The 19,865-nt window shown below is 41.1% G+C and overlaps 1 protein-coding gene across 1 annotated transcript; it reads right to left on the reverse strand.

The window, feature by feature from the left end:
* Positions 1 to 743: 743 nt before the first annotated feature.
* NPY1R (neuropeptide Y receptor Y1) lies at positions 744 to 2,717 on the reverse strand. Its single transcript, XM_057728319.1, has 2 exons — positions 1,867 to 2,717; positions 744 to 1,759 (listed from the first exon to the last, which is right to left on the reverse strand). The coding sequence occupies exons 1-2, from the start codon at positions 2,563 to 2,565 to the stop codon at positions 1,307 to 1,309; spliced, it is 1,152 nt and encodes a 383-aa protein (XP_057584302.1). The 5' UTR covers positions 2,566 to 2,717; the 3' UTR covers positions 744 to 1,306.
* Positions 2,718 to 19,865: the final 17,148 nt, after the last annotated feature.

Below are 19,865 nucleotides of genomic sequence, written 5' to 3' on the forward strand. Positions count from 1 at the left end.
ATTCAGAAAAAGCAGAAACAATTTTAATAAAGAAAATGTCTGTCCTTCTAAAATCAAACACATTTAATACTATGTCTGTATAATACATCAAAATTATGTCTTGCTCTTTAAAACATATTCCCTCCCAATGAGTCTGAGGCTCAATCATGATTACAGGGTATATGAAATGAAGTATATTAACATGACACAACCCCTCAGTACATAGTGCATGACTGGTAAGACTCCACAAGGCACACAGTTCACACAAGTTAACATGGGCTATGCAAAGTGTCTTCAGTTTTCTGGTATTTACCCCTGCTAGCCAGGGTGGACATGCTTTCAACACTGTACCATGGTGTCCTTTGAAAGATGGACATTAAAAGTTAAAAATGAGTTACTATATAGGCACTGATGTATAGAATATATACTTTGTGATTATAATATATTGTAAGCTGGAAATAAATGCCTTTAAATTATACGTATATTTATACTAGGAAGCTTGACAAACACTGAACAGTCTGTGAAGAATCGAAAGCCTCTTGACCATCAGTTCAAACATAATCCAACTATTTGCAGCAATACTAATTTACTGGTTAAACTAATTACTCTCAAAGCTTTTGGTTGTCAGGTACCAAAATAGTTTTGAAGTTAGGGAAGTGCTTTCCCACTTAATCCTTGTGGGTGGCCCAATTCCTCAAGATATCCACAGTTGAGAAGTATTTTTAAATGTATTTTTATCTTAAATGATAATCAATTAGGAGCAAATTAAATCCTGTCTTAAAATTTCAAAAGAATGCAAATCACTTTTGAATGACTACAGACTAGGCATACAAGACACAGACTCTCTTTCAGCTCACATCCCGAATACTGCTTTTGTGTGCTGTCACCTCTGTAACAGACGAAGGGACGCCTGTCCTTCCACAGGACTGCCCAATCTACTGACAATCTCATCCAACCAGGATGGCCCAATCGAGTGAGAGCATCAGGTGCAGTGCTTCTAAAGTCAGTGAATAGTAATACTTTAAAGAAATTTCCTTCTAATAAACACAATCTAAAAGCCCTTCTATTGTATGCATAAGTTTACAAAAAAAGCACTTCGAAGGTATGTGGTCAAAAACTATCGCCAGAAGATTCCAAAACCCACACGTTTTGTTCCAAATATGGTTATGACAGCTACTACAAAAGCAGTAAAAAGCAAGACAAGAAAGTCTTGGTCTTTCTTTAATGATGTCAACCCCATTCCTTGGGAGAACAGGGAATGAAAGTCCGTTGCAGGTTGTGCTTGGGTTTAAGCAGCTGTCACCTGGGACCAACTGCTTCGGCAGGTTCAGATGGTTTCGTTATCATCACTGTGCATCTTCTTAAGCTCAACGGGGCTTGGCTGCTTCAGGGACGTTTTAGAAACATCCGTGTGCATGGTGGACATGGCGATGGTCTCATAGTCATCATCCCGAGACCGGAAATCACAGAAGTTAAAGAAGAACTGCAGGTCCCTCTGGAAGTTTTTGTTCAGGAAGCCATAAAATATGGGGTTGACACAGGTGGAGATCATGGCTGTGAGGTGGCAGAGCAGGAATAACAGGTTATGGTTGCACGTAGCAATGATCTGATGATTCCAATCGAACACGGTGTTGAAGATGGTGAGAGGCAGCCAGCAGACCGCAAATGCCACCACAATGGACAGCAGCATGATGTTGATTCTTTTGGTTTCGCTGGACCTGTACTTATTGTCTCTCATCTTGTCCATCATGTTGTTTCTTCTTTTTAAGCGTATATATATCTGCAGGAGGAAACAAATGAAGAGTTCAAACAGAACCACTCACTGAATGAGGAATCCTGGGGAGAGAAGGTAAAAATGGAAATGGTAAGGGGAGAAAGTTTTCTTACCTTGAAATAGCAAATGAATATAAAACAGAGTGGGCCAAAATACTGCAGCACCAAGAGGAGAGTGGTGTAAGACAACCGGTGAGAGTCTGATGGAAATTTATCAAAGCAGACGTACTTGTCCTTGAACGCATCGAGGGTCACATTTTGGAACGGCTCATCCGTCAATACTTGGTAGATCAGGAAGGGCAGAGAAGAAGCCAGCGCAAGGACCCAGATGACAGCAATGCCTACGTAAGCATGTCTATTGCTTGGTCTCCAGCCCCGTGGGTTGATGATCAGCTGATGCCGTTCCACGGCAATGAGGACCAGAGAGAAGATGGACACGGTGACAGAAACACACTGCACGAAAGGGTTCAACTTGCACATCGCCTCACCAAAAACCCAGTGGTCCATCAATGTGTAGACAAATGTGAAGGGGAGACACATGATGGCAACAAGCAAGTCCGAGAAGGAAAGGTTCACAATCAGGATGTTGGTGACATTCCTCATCTCCTTTTGTTTCAAGATGATGATGATCAAGGCCAGGTTTCCAGAGACCCCAAGAATGATCACAGCTCCATAAGCAAGAGCTAAGGTGAATATCATGGCCAAGGGCAGATGACAATCGTCATTTTCGAAAGCCAAAAGCTGGGAACTCTTCTCTGAAAAATTATAATAGATTGAACGATTTTCCACCTGGGAAAATAACGTTGAATTCATTTTGACTGGTTTGGCTATTACAGATGATGTTAGACAAATGAACAATATGTTTCCTCAAAGCAGGTCAGAGATTCAACTTAAGTCTTATTCTCTATATTGGAATTCACTTGTCAAAATTATTCTGAATTCTTCATTCCCTTGAACTGAACAATCTGTAAAGAGAAAATGACCAATTGCATTACTAATTTTATGGAGGGCGGTCAAAACGAATTCTGACTCCTAGTACTGTTCAAAGTGAAGACACTGAAATAAACAAAACATATTCTATACATACATCTTTTTTAAATAGTAGAATCAGTGCAAACAATTTGAAAAATATTTTAGTAATACTTTTAACTGGATGTGCTTACACACTGAGTTTCAGCAAAACATAGTGGTCTGCACATTAGTAAAGTGTGTATAAACCTCACGTCCAAAGTCACATAAACGACCATCGGTACATTCCTAAACACTGTAGGAATATAAAGGTATTAAGAAAAAACAATGCACAGATTAAAACATACAAAAAGGCCACGAAACCAACAAAAGAAAACAAAAAAATCTACCTAATTTTTCTTCTTACTATAAAAATGAAAGAATTTATCAAATCAAGTTGTAGAAATAGCCCCACCACACACTAAACTGCTCTTTAAGGCAGACTATTTGGCACAAGTATGTTTCAATACAGTGAAATATCAAGAAACTTTATGAAGGGCTGCTGAAGGAAAAGAAGATGTTTAATCCAAAAAAGACTGCCTAGGAATAGTACAAACATCTTCTCACATTGGAATGGGTAGCATGTGGTTCATGGCTTGCGGCTCAGAATATTACGTCCACTCAAGTTAGAAGTAGGATCAAGGGAAGTGGATTACATTAAAAATATTTCACGTCATTATGAGGAACAAAAGTTTAATCAAATGGAATGAACTGCCTGCAAACCAGCAAGTGCTCCACACACAGGTTTGTAACTACCACTCAAAAGGCTTGGGGAAGTTCTCACATTGTGTAGGAGATTCAACTGGGTAACTCTGAAGCTCTTTCTGACTTTAAGATTCCTTATTTTTATTAATGTGTCAGAAGCTTTCAAAGGATTGCTAAGGTTTTCTTCATGAAATATCCTTCCTCCCAACTAGGCTGTATACAGATACAACATAAGGATCTAAATTTTAGTTGTACTTTTGATCATTCACAGCATTTTGTGGTAGGAATACTTTTTTCTTACCAACAAAACACAATCATAGACAACAGTCCCATAGAGCTTAAAAACTCCTTAAAAAAAAAATCTCTGATTTCCCTTAGATTACTAAGTAAATATATAGGATGGAGTTTCTTATGTTAATTAAGTGCCTTAGTGCCTGCATTAAGAAGGCAATTGCATTTCTTTCTTTCTTCCGTGAGAACAATAAAGAAAATTGTGCAGATTTACTTTCACTGAAAAGGAGATAAATTTCATGAACATAATATGGATTTGCCTTTTAAGCGATGCCACTATTGAACCTTTCCTTGAGTGATTTTGCTTTCTAGAATATGAGGGTGTGTTTTTATTATAAAACTACAAATTATAAAATTGAAGAATGAGAAGAAAAGTTGCTATCACTTAATGAGAATGCAAGTATTAGGACTAGGAAAGGTATCAAGTGTGAATGTTACAGAAATGTTCTCCCCTCCTCTGTCAAGTGCCTGGAAAGTCTCCTGAACTCCCCTGGTATCGTACTTCTCTCTCAAGAATACCAAAGAGGGAGAAAATCTGTGTCTCTCAGTGCCTGAGAATGAACCTGGAGAAACAAGTGCTAATCTAAAAATTCTTTGGAAATTTCCCACTTTAGAATTCAAGAAAATTTCACATTATTCTTCATAGGCAGGTTGCTGGCAAGATGTTTAACATTACTGCTCAGTTATCTGAGTTTTTCTTCATTACTAGAACTAGCGTGACAGGAAAATGCATCCTCTAACTCCCCATGGCTCCCTATCAGCACAGTACCAGGTGAGATAGGCGAGGTAGGGACGGCTGAGCCTCCTGGGTCTGACACCTGAAGACCGCTACTCAGCCATTCACTCCTGGTCTAACAACCCCATGGAGCATGTTTTGTACCAGGCAAGCCAGTTCCTTCACAGTTACCAAGTGCCCCGGCCCATTTAACTTCTGCATCTCCACTTCTGCCACTCCTCACCACCTATCCAAATTCTACCCATCTTTCAAAGCACCATTTAGTCCCTTGAATCCTTAACTGGCTCCTCTCAATTGTAATATTACCTTTTCAAGGTAGATACTATGTATATTTCATATGACCTTGTAAATATTACATTTAGAATACAAACGTGTTGACATAGTAGATGCATGGATGGAATAGCAGGTTCTTGTGTGAGTTAATATTAACATCAATAGCTGGATTCTATTGTCCACTGAAAAAAAATGCACAACCTGAAAGTTGAGAATTATGTTTTATTAGGCGAACACCCTGAGGACTCAAGCCTGGGAGGCAGCATCTCAGATAGCTCTGAGGGACTGTTCTGAAGAGGTAAGGGAGGAGCTCCCATACACTGGAGTTTTTGCGACAGAAACCAGGTAGTTGCAACATCAAAAGATCATCGTTAGTGAAAGAAAACCAGACATCGCAAGTTAATGAAATTTAGTGCTTTTCTACTTATGGGAAGATGCAAGAGTTTGGGCTCATTGAAATCATTCCTTTGATGCGCATCTTAACAATCTAGGGCCAGCTTACTGTTCTTTCCCATCCTGAATCCCCTCAGGGTGCACAGTCCTGGCTGCAGTGGCTGATGGCTTGATGGTCACAGTATCTTTTTTTTTTCTTTTTAAGCTCTTTATTGGAATATGATTGCTTTACACTGCTGTGCCAGGTTTTGCTGTACAACAAAGTGAATCAGCTGTATTTATACATATATCCCCATATCCCCTCCCACCCGCGACTCCCTATCCCAGCCCTCTAAGTCATCACCCATCATCGAGCTGATCTCCCTGTGTTATGTAGCAGCTTCCCACTAGCTATTTATTTTACATTTGGTAGTGTATATATGTCTATGCTACTCTCTCAGTTCATCTGGCTTCCCCTTCGCCCCCGCCCACCCCCCCTCCCCGGTGTGGCAGGCCACATTCTTGTCCACACTGTCACAGTTCTTTTACACTTGAAAGGGGTGATAATTACAGCAGTCATTTTATTAGATCAGATAGATAGGGGAGGGGGGCAGAATGTTCCATTTTGTGCAAAAAAAAAAAAAAAAGGGGGAATTGTTTCTGAAAGAGAATTTATTCATCCAATAAATACTGAACACTATTCTGTGTCCGGTGTGGTTTTAGTGGAGACAACAGTGACCTTCCCACTGAGTTTCTAGTTTTGTGGGCAGAGGAAGACAAGAAAAAATAAATCAGTAAAAGGGATAGTAGTAAGTGTCATGGAAAAAAATAAAGCAAGGAAGGGGACCTGGGATTGTTGGGAGCACAGCTTGTTACTGGGGGGCCAGAAAAGCCTGTGACTGCCTTAGAAGACTGGCATGTAAGTTAAGACCCGACAGTGAGGGAAGAAGCCTGGCGGACGCCTCAGGGATGCATCCCATGTGGAAAGAGCAAACATGAAATCCTTAAGACTGCCAGTGTGCTTGGTGCGCTGAACAGATGAGAAGTGAAATAAATAAGGGAGAGACAATAGGGAAGAAGCTGGAAGGGTAAGCAGGGGAGAAACAGACTCTTGCAGGGCCTTACTCCGTGGGACAGTCTTTGACTTTTGCTCTGAGAAACATGAGGGCTCACTGGAGAGTCTTTGGTAAAGGAATGAAGCTCTATGACTTGTTTTAAAAGTATTACACTAGCTGTTGTTTTCAAGGACTTAAGACAGGAGGGAGAAGAAGCAGAGAGATTCATTTAGAGGTTAATGCAATAATGCAGGTGAGAGATAATGGAGACACAGACCAAGGTGTTTGCAGTGAAAAGGAAGAAAAACAGAAAGTTTCTATCTACCAACTGACTGACAGAATCCACTACACATGGGACTTAATGTAAACATTAAGTTATTACAATTTATGGGCTACAAGGCTTTCTTGCAGATGAATTCAAGTTAAATACACACTGAAACTCTACTCTGATCCCTTTGAAATTATATTTGCTAGACATATCCTGTGAGGAATAGCAGTTTTCTTACTAAGTAGAAATTAACTTAGCTATTCAGAAAATGCAAACTTAATATTTTAAAATGTATTTGAAGTCAGACTTCTTTGCTAACTGTATGTCATTCCAGTTGGGTAAAACAGTTCTGCACTGGATACAATGTGTATTTTCAGCCTGCCTTAGTATAATCTCAAGGATGAATAATTGTCAGAAAACAACAATATTGAGAAAGAATTTGCATACATCATCTTTGAGAATGAAAAAATTTGATATTTACTATTCCAATATATATCTCTAAAATAAGGTATGCAACTACAGACACTGCAAAAAAATGAAAGGTTGTTAAATCTCAATGTGGCTGCCCATGTGCCTTTAGAGACAAAAAAGAGACACTACATACATCACCAGTTGGCAAATTAGCCCCCTTCCAAAGGGAAATCTGCTTCTCCCGTCCAATTAGAAGGCTGGCCTTTACCGCTTGCTGTTCTTAGAGCTGTTAGTACCTGAGAATACAGCTTTCTGGTCATAACCTGCTGCAGATTCATTTTGTCATATACTCAAAACTGCCTGTTCAACTCCATTTTTGGAAAAGAAATGTCAGCCTTGTTACATGCATCCTCCCAAAGTTACTGCTAGTTTATCAATATGAGTTACATAATTCTCTGTTCTTTTCCCTTCTAGGAGGGCTTGCTCAACAAACAGCTGCCTTAAAACAAGGAAAGACTAATAAAGCAATAGTCACCACCAAAAAACAGTCTTTGGTCATGGGTGGGGAATCCAAGCGGCAGATTTCTGCTCTCACCTGGTAAGCAGCCTGGAGTCCAGGGACTGAGAGCTACTGTTGCTGGGGTTCTCTGTTCAGGGAGAGCCAGGCAAGCTCCATGCTCCTCTTGCCTGTGTGCCACCCAGCAAGTTATGTTTTCCCCTAGGATCCTGGTGGGTGGTGGGCAAGGCAAATCTGAGAGCTCTTAAAAAAAAGAAATAAAAAAAGGAATGTCAAAACACATTCCCTCACTGTCCCCTCCCCTAGGTTTTTCCTGAGTTACCAAAGAACAAATGGGATGTATTAAATCAAAATTCCTGTTGGCTCGCTTCGCCCACCTTTTTCATATTGTGTAACTAGGTGAACTGCCCCAAACTGTCCTCATTCTTAACACCCCCTCCCTCCCCGACATACACACACACACACACACACACATACACACACACACACACACTTGCCACCCATCTGTCAGGGGATGTTTCCACCCATAATGATGGGACTGACAAAGCAGAAAACATCCACAACAACCAGAACCAAACAAGCAGAGCCCAAACTCGAGTCCCGTTGGCCCATTAGTCCTTCAAACATTCGCCTCTCTCCAGTCTACCTGGGGACCAACGGACCACTCTTAGGCCACCTCCACCTGCACTCCATCAGCAACCTCCTACCCAGCTGCACTCCACCATTCCCGGTGTAAAAGGAGCTAAAGAGTTGGATGATGAAAACTCGGAAGTAAGGGACAGGGCTCAGGGTGTCTCCTAGAGCGCAGCGCCAGACTGGAGGGGCCAGCACCGGGGAGCAGGGCTCCACCCAGCCCGCGCGCGGGGCGCCCACCGGGGTCCGGGGTCGCTCCCCGCGGACACGTGCGGCGCGCGGGGCGAAGGCGTACCCACAAGCCCTCCTCCCCCGGTCGCCCCAGCCGCGCGTTCCGCAGCAAAAGCCCAGCGTGGCCGCCCCGCGGAGGCTCGGGAAAGACGCCAAAAACAGCGAAGGAGGCAGGACGACGTCTCACCAGAGCCCGAGGAGGGGGACTCCTCGGACCCCGTGTAGAACCGGGGTCAGCTACTTCGGCCCCGCACCGCGAGCGGTCTCGGGTGGCCGGAGCATCTCACGACCCTCCAGCGTGGGGACCGAACCAAAGGCTTGCTGCGCGCCCGCCGCTCCCCAGAGCTCATTTCGGGACCCGCGTGCCTTTTCTTCCCCTCCCATCCTTCACCCCATCAGTGAGAGCTTTCTCAAAAGTCAGTGCCTTCAAAGGTGCACACTTGAAACTTACCTTCTCTGCTGGATCCGTCTTTGGCCCGTTTATTAAAGCGGGAAGGGCGGTCGTGGAAGGGAGCGGAGCGGGGAGGAAAGATCGCGGGTGTTTCTCAGGCTCAAATCCTAAAGATCGGTGGGGAGGCGAAGAGCCGCCCCCGAAGCCGAGCTCCACCTCGTCCCGGCCACGTGACGGACCCCGGGCGGCGCCGCAGCCCCCAGCACCCCTCTCCGCCGACGCGCCGGAGGGCCGCCGGGGAATTCGGGAGGCAGCGCGGGAGCCACGCGCGCTGTGGGACCGCGCGCCCGGGCCGGGGATGCGCGCTCCGCGCTCGGCCGGGCCGGGCCGGGAGGAAGGGAGGGAGGGAGGCGCTGCGCCGGGCCGAGGTCGCGCCCGCGCGCCGTCGCTGGCTGTCGGTGCCACCTCGCGGCCGAAGCTGTGCGGGTGGTGCGGGGAGCGCAGCGAAACCCAGCTCCGGAGAAGGGGGCGCGAAGCCCACCGCGACTGCGCCGCTCGTGCGTCTCTCGCCTCTCTGTGACGTTCGGATGCTTCTTACGCCAGACTGAGAAGTTTTTCCTTTTTAACAGTGAACAAAGACCTTAGAAAAGCAAAAGTGGCGATTCTCAGATAAGATGGAACGGCTTTTTTAAAGTCCTTCTGTCTCTCCGCTAGGAAAATGCGTTGAGTCAGATTTGTTCCCAGCCCCGAGCTGCTCCTTTCAGGGGAGCACGAGGAGTGGAACATTTTGCTGCGGGTCAGAAAGAGTCAATGCCATTTCCTCAGTACTTAATCTACTACCGCGCAGAACAGCAGGAAGGAATAAAAATACAATGTACACAGAGTACCTTGAAGGTGCAAAGCCACCCTGGTGCCCCATGATTCAGGCTAATTGCTGATACACTGATCTCAGATGTTTTACATAGTTCTAGTCTACTTCGAAAAGCCAAACTTCTCTCTCTTTCTCTCTCAGTGTTTATAGATGTAGATGACAACTTCCAAGTCAAACTGTCAAATAATAAAAATTCTGCCTAATAAAGTTACAGGACACTGCCTAGGAAACACATACAAGTTTTATTACATAACAACTATGATTGCAATCTGTCTTCAAACTAAAAACAGAACAAAATTCCGAGACAAATGGAATTACTTGAACTTTGTTGAAAAATATTTTGTTTCTAGTTGTTAGACTGAATAGATACTATTTAAAGCTCAATAGACACTATAGCGCATTTATTTATATAATAATGGTGTACGCAGTCTTTGTTGTTTCCTCCCCACTCCATCCCCCCAGAAAGGTTTCTAAAATATTTTTCACTAGGTATATTTTTATAAAGATGCAAAAGGATTATGACCAAGAATCAAAATATCACGATCAGGTGATAAGCGCACTATACCAATCTACATGAGCATATATTTTTTAAAACCCCACAAATGATTAAGAAATAATAAAATGGCATACACAATTTTTTCTCTTTTTTTCTTTTTTTTTAATCGAGTGAAAATGTAAGGCATAATTTAGGAATTTCAATTATTTAAAGAATAATAACTCATTTAGGTGTCTATTCACCCTCCGTTTTTTATATCCCTTAAGTCACATTCTGTTCATAGAAGCAAATTCACCCCAAGGTCTTCATCATCAAATTGGGTATTTTTAGTTTGCTGCAAGAATTACAAATGAAATAATTTAATTCTCTAAAAAGAATACATTTCTATGTAAACATTTTTGCTAGATCAGCAAGTATTTTGCATTTAAGAGTATGATTTGGACTCATTAGACACTTTCTGTGTTTTCCAAGAATATTGATAAAGGCATGTCTGCAAGGATGCCTGAATTACTGTGGCCGTTGTATTTTGAAATCTTATTAATTTTTATAAAGCGTCCCCCCCAAGGCCAATTTATAAAGCTGTATTCTTCAGACATTAATAGCAAATACCAATCTTTGAAAGATCGTTGTCTCAAAGACATTTTTTCTATGTCAAATTTTGTGGTATAAAGGGAAGTTTTGAAATGCTGGACAAAAGCAGCAAATTTATACAATTCTCTAGGAATATCATTTGCTAAAGACTCTTTCCAATGTGTAAACTAGAAAACTTCAGTGTAGTATAATAACCAAATACAACATAAGATCCTCTTGTAATGTAATCTCATGGAAGGTTTGAAATAAACAAAGTAGCATGAGTTGCTCAGAAAATGTGTTAAAGAATAACCTGAATTCCTCAGAAGATGTGTTAAAAAGAGCATGTGTGCTAAAGATCTTTGTTTATTTTCTTCTGTTAAGTGAACAGTCTGTTGCATACTTTCCTATTTGGGGTTAAAGCTAGGTAAAACCTCACCTTTGCTAGAGAGAGAGAATTTTTTGCATCTTGTGTATTTCCTTCTGAAATTTCACAATTGCAGCTAAATCTATAAACCACAACAAGGAGAATTAAACCAATGACATTCTCATGTTCTCTTGGGCAACAGCCTTGTTTTGTCATTTAAATGGAGGAATAGGATCTACTCCTTAAATCTCTGTAGATCTTAGTTCTATCATCTAAAAAATGGAACGACTTTATGGTCTGGCCCTTTAAATTCCATGATTCAATAATTGGCTAGATAAATCTATCCACGGTAATTACTTTATTGGTCTCCTGATGAAATTCTGCTGCAAGGGTTAAAATTCCTGAAATGCTGTTAGGCCTTGATACATGAAAATTATCATAAATTATCATTCAGAAAAATCTTTTTTTATTTAATTTTATTGATGTATAGTTGATTTACAATGTGTTAACAGAAACATCTTGATAGACATTAGAATTTAGAATGTGGCTGATATTGATTAGCAGGAAATTCCTTTGGGGTAGAACTTACTGTGAAGTATGTTGGTGAATCAGTTCATTATTCTGTGAGTTAATTCGGTGCCAATTTTTCCTTCTTCCTGTAACTTACCTACTACATTTATTTGAATCTATGATGCCATAGAATGTAAGTTGCCATGTTCTTTTACGGACCACCAAGAAAGAAAAAAAATATGCTTCCAGTAAAGTGATGACATACAATCAATTGTAAGTGAATCTCAAAGCTAGAGTATTAAAATGTTTTTAAAAGTTCTCATCTTAGAACCAATAAAATATAGTAGGTAAAGAACTTTGACTAAATTGGTTAGTACAATCAAATAGTCAATACCATCACTTTATTCAGCTGCCTTTTTGAGAGAATTAACTTAGCAGAAAGAAGTGACAATTAACTTAGTTAAAATGTTAGTATGCAAGTATATGGACAATTCAATTATCTTCCATGTGTAAAAGACACCAAACACTATTCATGGATTTGTTCTTAATTTGAAATGGGAATGCACTTCAAGAAAGTTCCCATTTGGTTACATAGGCTACAAATTTAGAGCATTTGTTATAAAACTCTGTCAGAACAGACTATGACTGGAATCTTAAAATTATTGTACTTAGTAAATATTCAAACATTTTTCTGCAGATTTCATCCTATTAGACACTCTTTAGACATTCAACAAATGTGTAATGTTATTTGACAAAAGTGTAGTGTTACGTATTTATTGCATGGTATAATGGAAAGACGTTTGCTCTTATTGTTTTAGCTTGTAATTATTATCACTCCCTTCATATTTCCTTTCAAAGAGGAGTAGGCATAGCTGGTGAGAAGGGCCACCACTTGCCATCCTTCATCCATAATAAATATCTCTGTTCATCCTGCCCACCCCCACCCCAGCCCACCCCAACCCTGAATTCTCAGGCTTGGCATTAGACCCCTTCTCAACACAGCAATCAGCAGATCAGACTTGGCCCCACAATATAAAGCTATTTCCCATCCTGAGATTGGGAAACTTTTCCCAAAGATAGGAGAACGATTCCTTATGTACACCTAAATAATATGACAAATGGGCACAGAGGTGGTATGAAGTGTTGTTGGGTATCACTTTGCTTAGGTAACTATCCCTTATCCATCCCTTTAAGGTCTAGCTGTTGCTTTTCTTTCCCCAGATACACATAAAGTTAGAAAGAGGTTTATAGTCAAGTAGGATCTGTGGCATAACCCAACCCTTCTTATCCTAGGAAACTGTTTAGCTTCCACTTTCTGCTAGTATATTACAAGGGTGAGTCAAAAATTATCCACACTCCAGTTATATTAAAACTTCTGTTGCCTACACTGTCTTATCAGCACTTTCCATTCAAGGCCACTGTCTCCCCAGTCACTGCTGTGCAGGTGTGAACGTGTTACATCAGTTCATTAGTAACTGCGGTGTGAGCAAAAACGGCTGTCCCACTTGTGATTTGCACTAAGGAAGAGCAGTGTGCAATGATTTGTTTTTAGTGGTCTGAGGGTGTACCTGGTGCCGTTATTTATTGAAGACTTTGTGCACAGTATGGAGAAAGTGTTTTGTCTCGAAGAAGTGTGTATGAATGGATGGAGATGCTTATTGAAGAGCTGAAACCTAAACTTTGGATTAAACACAGAGGACTGCTATCCAAGGGCACTGTGATCTTGCCTAATAATGTACATCCACACACTTCTGCCCACACTGTTGACACTCAGCAAAAACTTCATTTTGAGGTGTTAAAGCATCCTCCCTATAGGTCTGATCTTGCTCCATCGGATTTTCACCTGTTTGGTCCCCTGAAAGCAGCCCTAAGAGGACGAAGATTCACTTCTGATGAAGAAGTGAAGACAGCGGTGTATTCATGGCTCGCAGCTCAGCCTAAACCATTTTTAATGAGGGAATACGAAAGCTTGTTGACCGATGGACAAAGTGTTTTGAAAAGCAAGGAGATTATGTTGAAAAATGATGTATTTGTCTTTTCTAAAAGTTAATTAAATTCTACAGGCAGAGTGCAGATAATTTTTGGCTCTCCCTCATATATTGGGGAAATAACTCAACTGTGCAGAGCATTGCAACTACAGATTCAAAACCTCAGTTGAGCCTTAAACATTGCTCAGAAATTCTCAGGCTTGGGCAACTCCCAATTCCTTTCATCTTAGAAGCTGTTTCAAATTGCCACCCCTCTCTCCCAGCCTCAGTGGGAGTAAAAGCCATAGGGTATCTGTTTTAATTGAAGTATAGTTGATGTACAATATTGTGTTAATTTCAGGTGTACAGCAAAGTGATTAATGTATATATATTAATTTTCAGGTCCTCTTTCCTTATAGGTTATTACAAAATATTGAGAGTAAGTCCCTGTTGTTTATCTATTTTATATATAGTAGTGTGTATATGTTAATCCCAACCTCCTAATTTATCCTTCCCCCTCTTCCCCTTTTGGTAACCATAAGTTTGTTTTCTGTGTCTGTGGGTATATCTCTATCTTGTAAATAAGTTCACTTGAATCATTTTTTTTTTAGATTCCACATATAAGCAATATCATGTGATATTTGTCTTTCTCTGTCTGGCTTGCTTCACTTAGTATGATCATATCTAGATCCATCCATGTTGCAAAAATAAAGTTGCCATGTAATCCTGCAATCCTGCTCCTGGGCACATATCCGGAGAAAACCGTAATTCAAAAAGACACATGCACCCCAATGTTCATAGCAGCACTATTTACAATAGCCAAGACACAGAAGCAACCTAAGTGCCCATCAACAGCAGAGTGGATAAAGAAGATATGGCATATACATACAATGGAATATTACTCAGCCATAAAAAAGAATGAAATAATGCCACTAGCCATAGGGTATTTACTCCCTTTCACATCCCTTCTTTTGGCAGTGGATCCTCCAGCCCAGCTGACCCAGCCTCCAGGCATTGAGTCACACCAGCCCTCTGCATTTTCCCAGCTGATGCCCCAAGTTCCATGTGACAGACACAAGCAGTCACCGTTGTGCTCTGTCCATGAGCATAGAATCCATGAGTTGTTGTTTTTCCATTAAGTTCTCGGAAGTTTGTTACACAATGATAGCATAACTAAAACGTCTGTTTATTCAACAATTCACTTTCCTTGGCTCAACACTGACAACAAAAATAAGAAAAAATTGCTCATGCTTCCTCATTGTAACTCCCTTACCTTTGTCATAGCTTCTCTAGCTGCCTTCTCTATCCTGGTTGCTTCTTCAAGAATAAGGCACATCTGCTATCCTCTCATTGCTCCTCACGTGGCCCACTGGAAACTGCTTCTCTTGGGGAAAATAATGACTAAGCCAGCAGACACAATTCAGACTTTAATTCTTTATGTTGTGTTTGACTCTTGACCATCCTCTCCTGGAATCTCCTTTTCCTTTGACTTCACTAACTGCATTTCAGACGGTCCTCTTTCCTTACTGGCTGTTTCTCAGCCTTCTTCCCCAGGATCTGCTGTCTCCATCTCCTTCTTAGGTGACTTTCTCCCTAGGATGCTGTTAGACCAATGGGCCAGAGATGGCCCCTGTGTAATAGCTTGAAATAGTCCCCATACTGTTTACTTCTTCACAGCTGGCCAGGACACCAATGCCAGACTGCACCAATCTCAAATTTTCATACATCTAATTGCTTTAAACATAGTCCAAAGAAATATATTTTTAGCTAGTTAGAGCCTACCTACTTTACATACTCTGAGGAACTGCACCCAACATCTACTGACCATGGATAACACAAATCCTGTAGCCATAAAAGACATTTATCCCTTGCTGCCCTTTGGAGCTCTCTAACCTGTTTGTCCACCTTGACACTGAGTGGTGTCACCTAGACATTAAGCCCCCCCTCTGTTTTCTCCTTCTCCCTGGGGATCCCCTTGTCTCATCCCCCTTCTGAGTGGTAGCCCATACTACTGTCTCTGGAAGGTCGCTTGCTGGGAGAAATTTCCCTGCCCTGCAAGCCTGTCCAAGGCCACCTAAATAAAACTTGTGTATCCTGCCTTTCATGGTCCTGACTCTTCCCTGATCAGTCCTGAAATTCCCAAATTTACCAGAGATCTCATTCTTAATCTTCTCTCTTTTTTCACTTTCAAGCATAATCATACTGTCTGCCATCAATGACATGCCTGTACGTTCATAAACGTAAATCTCCGTGTGAAATACAGACCTCTTCCAGGTTTCCTTGGCAGATGTGCCCCACAGCCGGTGGACCTGATCCAAACTAGTGTCATCACCTCTACCCTGGAAGCCAGAACCTGAGGATCATCCCTGTATTTCCCTCTCTCAATCCCTCAAATTCAACTGGTCTCAAGTCCAACGGGTCAGCTGGGAATTGGTCACACATTCCCATTGATTTCACCTCATCATATCTCTCAAGTGTGTTCTTTCACATCCATCAAGCTCTAGTTAGTTCTCTACTAAACAGTCTTTCTGCCACCAGCTGCTGTCACAGCAGCCCAGTGATGTCACCACCCAGCTTAAATCATCTGGTTGCTCTCCAGATCCTTCAGGAAAAGTGTGAACAGTGTCCTCGTGAACCAACATTTTCAGTATCATCCTCTACCACTTCCTACACACTTCAGTCAAACTGAGCTCTCTGCAGGTCTCTGAATGTTACTCTCTATCACCTTCACGCTTTTCCGCCACTTCTAACTTGCCCATCCTGTCCATCTGCTGGTTTAACTTTCACCAATACTTCAAACTTCAGTTCAAGTATCTTCTCAACTACAAAATCCTCTCTAGTATTTATCTCTCTATGTCCTCAAATACCCCCACAGGCTGAGTTTGTATTTATATTCCTATTTTTATTCCTACTGCACTCTGAGTTTATTTTAGCACAGAATTTATCACACTATATTGCAGTCAGTTATACATTCACATAGCTACACTGTGATCTCTGGAAGGCAGTGATTTTTTTTTTTTTCACCTCCTAAAACTTAGAGCTCAGAATATCTGGTATATCATAAGATACTGATATGTTGAGGGATTGAAGAACAAGAAATAGGATAGGACTATATAAATTATAAACATCACAAATCAAGCCCATTTGCTCATCTCAAATATTTAAAAAATCTTTAGTATTTGTAGCTATGATGAATTATTATTTTTATACATATACATAACACATGCATACACTTTAAACACATTGCTACTATACTCCTCTTGATTCTTGTATTTTTGGATTTTCTTATGCGTTGAATTCTGCTTTCCCCATTCAGTGTAAGCTTGGGTAATGGACCTCACTGCCTTTGAAAATGCAAGTAATGTCTAGTAGAGAAAATCTCATACCTTTTTCTACTTGCTGAATAATATACTTCTTATTTTTTTAAGAACTTTTTATTGAGATACAGTCAACAGACAATAAACAGCATATATTTAGAGTGTACAATTTGGTATCCCAATCTCCCAATTCATTCCCCCCAACCCTCCCCACTTTCCCCAATTGGTGTCCATATGTTTCTTCTCTACATCTGTGTCTCTATTTCTGCCTTGCATTTCCTTTTTCATAGTTGTTAGCATTTGCCTTATGTATGGAGGTGCTCCCATATTGGGTGCATATATATTGATAATTGCTATCTCCTCTTCTTGGATGGATCCCTTGATCTTTATGTAGTGTCCTTTCTTGTCTCTTGTAACATTTTTTATTTTAAAGTCTATTTTATCAGATATGAGTATTGCTACTCCAGCTTTCTTTTGATTTCCATTTGCATGGAATATCTTTTTCCATCCCCTCACTTTCCATCTGTATGTGTCCATAGGTCTGAAGTGGGTCTCTTGTAGACAGCATATATATGGGTCTTGTTTTTGTATCCATTCAGCCAGTCTGTGTCTTTTGGTTGGGGCATTTAGTCTATTTACATTCAAGGTAATTATTGATATGTATGTTCCTATTACCATTTTCTTAATTGTTTTGTTGTTGTTTTTGTAGGTCCTTTTCTTCTCTTATGTTTCCCGCTTAAAGAAGTTCCTTTAGCATTTGTTGTAGGGCTGGTTTGGTGGTGCTGAATTCTCTCAGCTCTTGCTTGTCTGTAAAGCTTTTGATTTCTCTGTCGAATCTGAATGAGATCCTTGCTGGGTGGAGTATTCTTGGTTGTAAGTTCTTCCCTTGCATCACTTGAAATATATCATGCCACTCCCTTCTGGGTTGTAGAGTTTCTGCTGAGAAATCAGCTGTTACCCTTATGGGAGTTCTCTTGTATATTATTTGTCGTGTTTCCCTTGTTGCGTTCAATAACATTTCTCTGTCTTTAATTTTTGTCAATTTGACTACTATATGTCTTGGCATGTTTCTCCTTGGGTTTATCCTGTCTGGGACTCTCTGCACTTCCTGCACTTCGGTAGCTATTTCCTTTCCCATGTTAGGAAAGTTTTCAACTATAAACTCTTCCAATATTTTCTCGGGTCCTTTCTCTCTCTCTTCTCCTTCTGGGACCCCTATAATGTGAATGTTGGTGTGTTTAACACTGTCCCAGAGGTCTCTTAGGCTGTCTTCAGTTTTTTTCATTGTTTTTCCTGCACCAGTGATTATCACCATTCTGTCTTCCAGGTCACTTATTTGCCCTTCTGCCTCAGTTAACCTGCTATTGGTTCCTTCTAGTATATTTTTCATTTCAGTTACTGTGCTGCATATCTCTGTTTGTTTGCTCTTTAATTCTTCTAGGTCTTCAGTAAACTTTTTGATCTTTGCATCCAGTCTTTTTTCAAAGTCCTGGATCATCTTCACCATCATTATTCTGAATTATTTTTCTGGAAGGGTGCTTATCTCCTCTTCATTTAGTTGTTTTTCTGGGATTTTATCCTGTCCCTTCATCTGGTACAAAGTCCTGTGCTTTTTCATTTTCTCTGTCTTTCTGTGGCTGTGGTTTTCAGTTCCACAAGACGAAATACTGCTGATAGTGCTTGATCCTGCTGTCTGCCCTCTTGTGGAAGAAGCTATCTAGGAGGCTCATGGGTGCTTCCTGATGGGAGGGACTGATGGTGGGTAGGGCTGGGTGGGTGGAGCTCAGTAAAACTTTAATCTGCTTGTCTGCCAATGGGTGGGGCTGTGTTCCCACCTTGTTGGTTCTTTGGCCTGAGGTTACCCAGCACTGGAGCTTTGGTGGGGCTAATGGTGGACTCTGGTAGGGCTTATGCCAATGAGCACTTCCCAGAACCCCTGCTGCCAGTGCCCCTGTCTCCTCAGTGAGCCACAGCTGCCCCCCACCTCTGCAGGCAACCCTCCAACACCAGCAGGTAGGTCTGGTCAGTCTCCTATGGGGTCACTGCTCCTTCCCACTGGGTCCTGGTGAGCACACTTTTTGTATGCCCTCTAAGAGTGGAGTCTCTGTTTTTCCCAGTCCTGTGGAGGTACTGCAATCAAATCCCATTGGCTTTCAATGTGTGATTCGCTGGGGATTCCTCCTCCCGTTGCTGGACTCCCAGGTTGGGAAGCCTGACGTGGGGCTCAGAACCCTCACTTTAGTAGGTGGACTTCTGCGGTATAACTGTTCTCCAGCTTGTGAGTCACCCACCCAGCATTTATGGGGTTTGATAATAATGTGATTGCGCCCCTCCTACCATCTCATTGCGGCTTCTCCTTTGTCTCTGGATGTGGGATGTCTTTCTTGGTGAGTTCCAGTGTCTTTCTGTCAATGATTGTTCAGCAGTTAGTTGTAATTCTGGTGCTCTTGCAAGAGGGAGTGAGCACACATCCTCCTACTCCACCCTCTTAATCCTATCTCCTGAATAATATACTTCTAAAAGCTGAATTACTGATTAGCATAAGAGTAAGAATGTGATAACAGATGAATTTTTGAAGAGCATATATTCAGCCATGTCCACTTTTGATTTTGAACTTATGCTTTGAACAGTTCTTTAAACATCCTTTTAAAAGACTATTAAAAACAAACTGACATACCAAAAATAAACAAACTGTTTCCCTTTCATTTCTACTCAAATATAGCAAAGCTATATTTAGACTTATAACTAGATCTAACTTTTTAACCATGAAATATTAGCTAAGAAATGGAAATTTATCTTAAAATAATAGTGAGGTGATATTTATCAACAATGCATTTGTGAAGAGTTTTAACCTACAAAAGGGAAGAATGTATGACCTATTTATGAATTTACATGATAGAATATTGTGTCTCCAAAGGAACCCATGTTGTTTTCCTTTATATATTTTGTAACAAAAAATTTAAAATAATGTAATTAAATATAGAATGATTTGCTTTCAGACATGCAAAACTTTTAAAAAGAATGAATTAAATATCAAGATATAGTTATTATTAGCTGTGGGGAAGACAATGTATGGTGATAATGGGAAACTTTATCAACAATATGTCTTTCTTCTTTTTTCCCC

Source organism: Hippopotamus amphibius, chromosome 3 (assembly GCF_030028045.1).
Source record: "Hippopotamus amphibius kiboko isolate mHipAmp2 chromosome 3, mHipAmp2.hap2, whole genome shotgun sequence".
NCBI lineage: Eukaryota > Metazoa > Chordata > Mammalia > Artiodactyla > Hippopotamidae > Hippopotamus > Hippopotamus amphibius.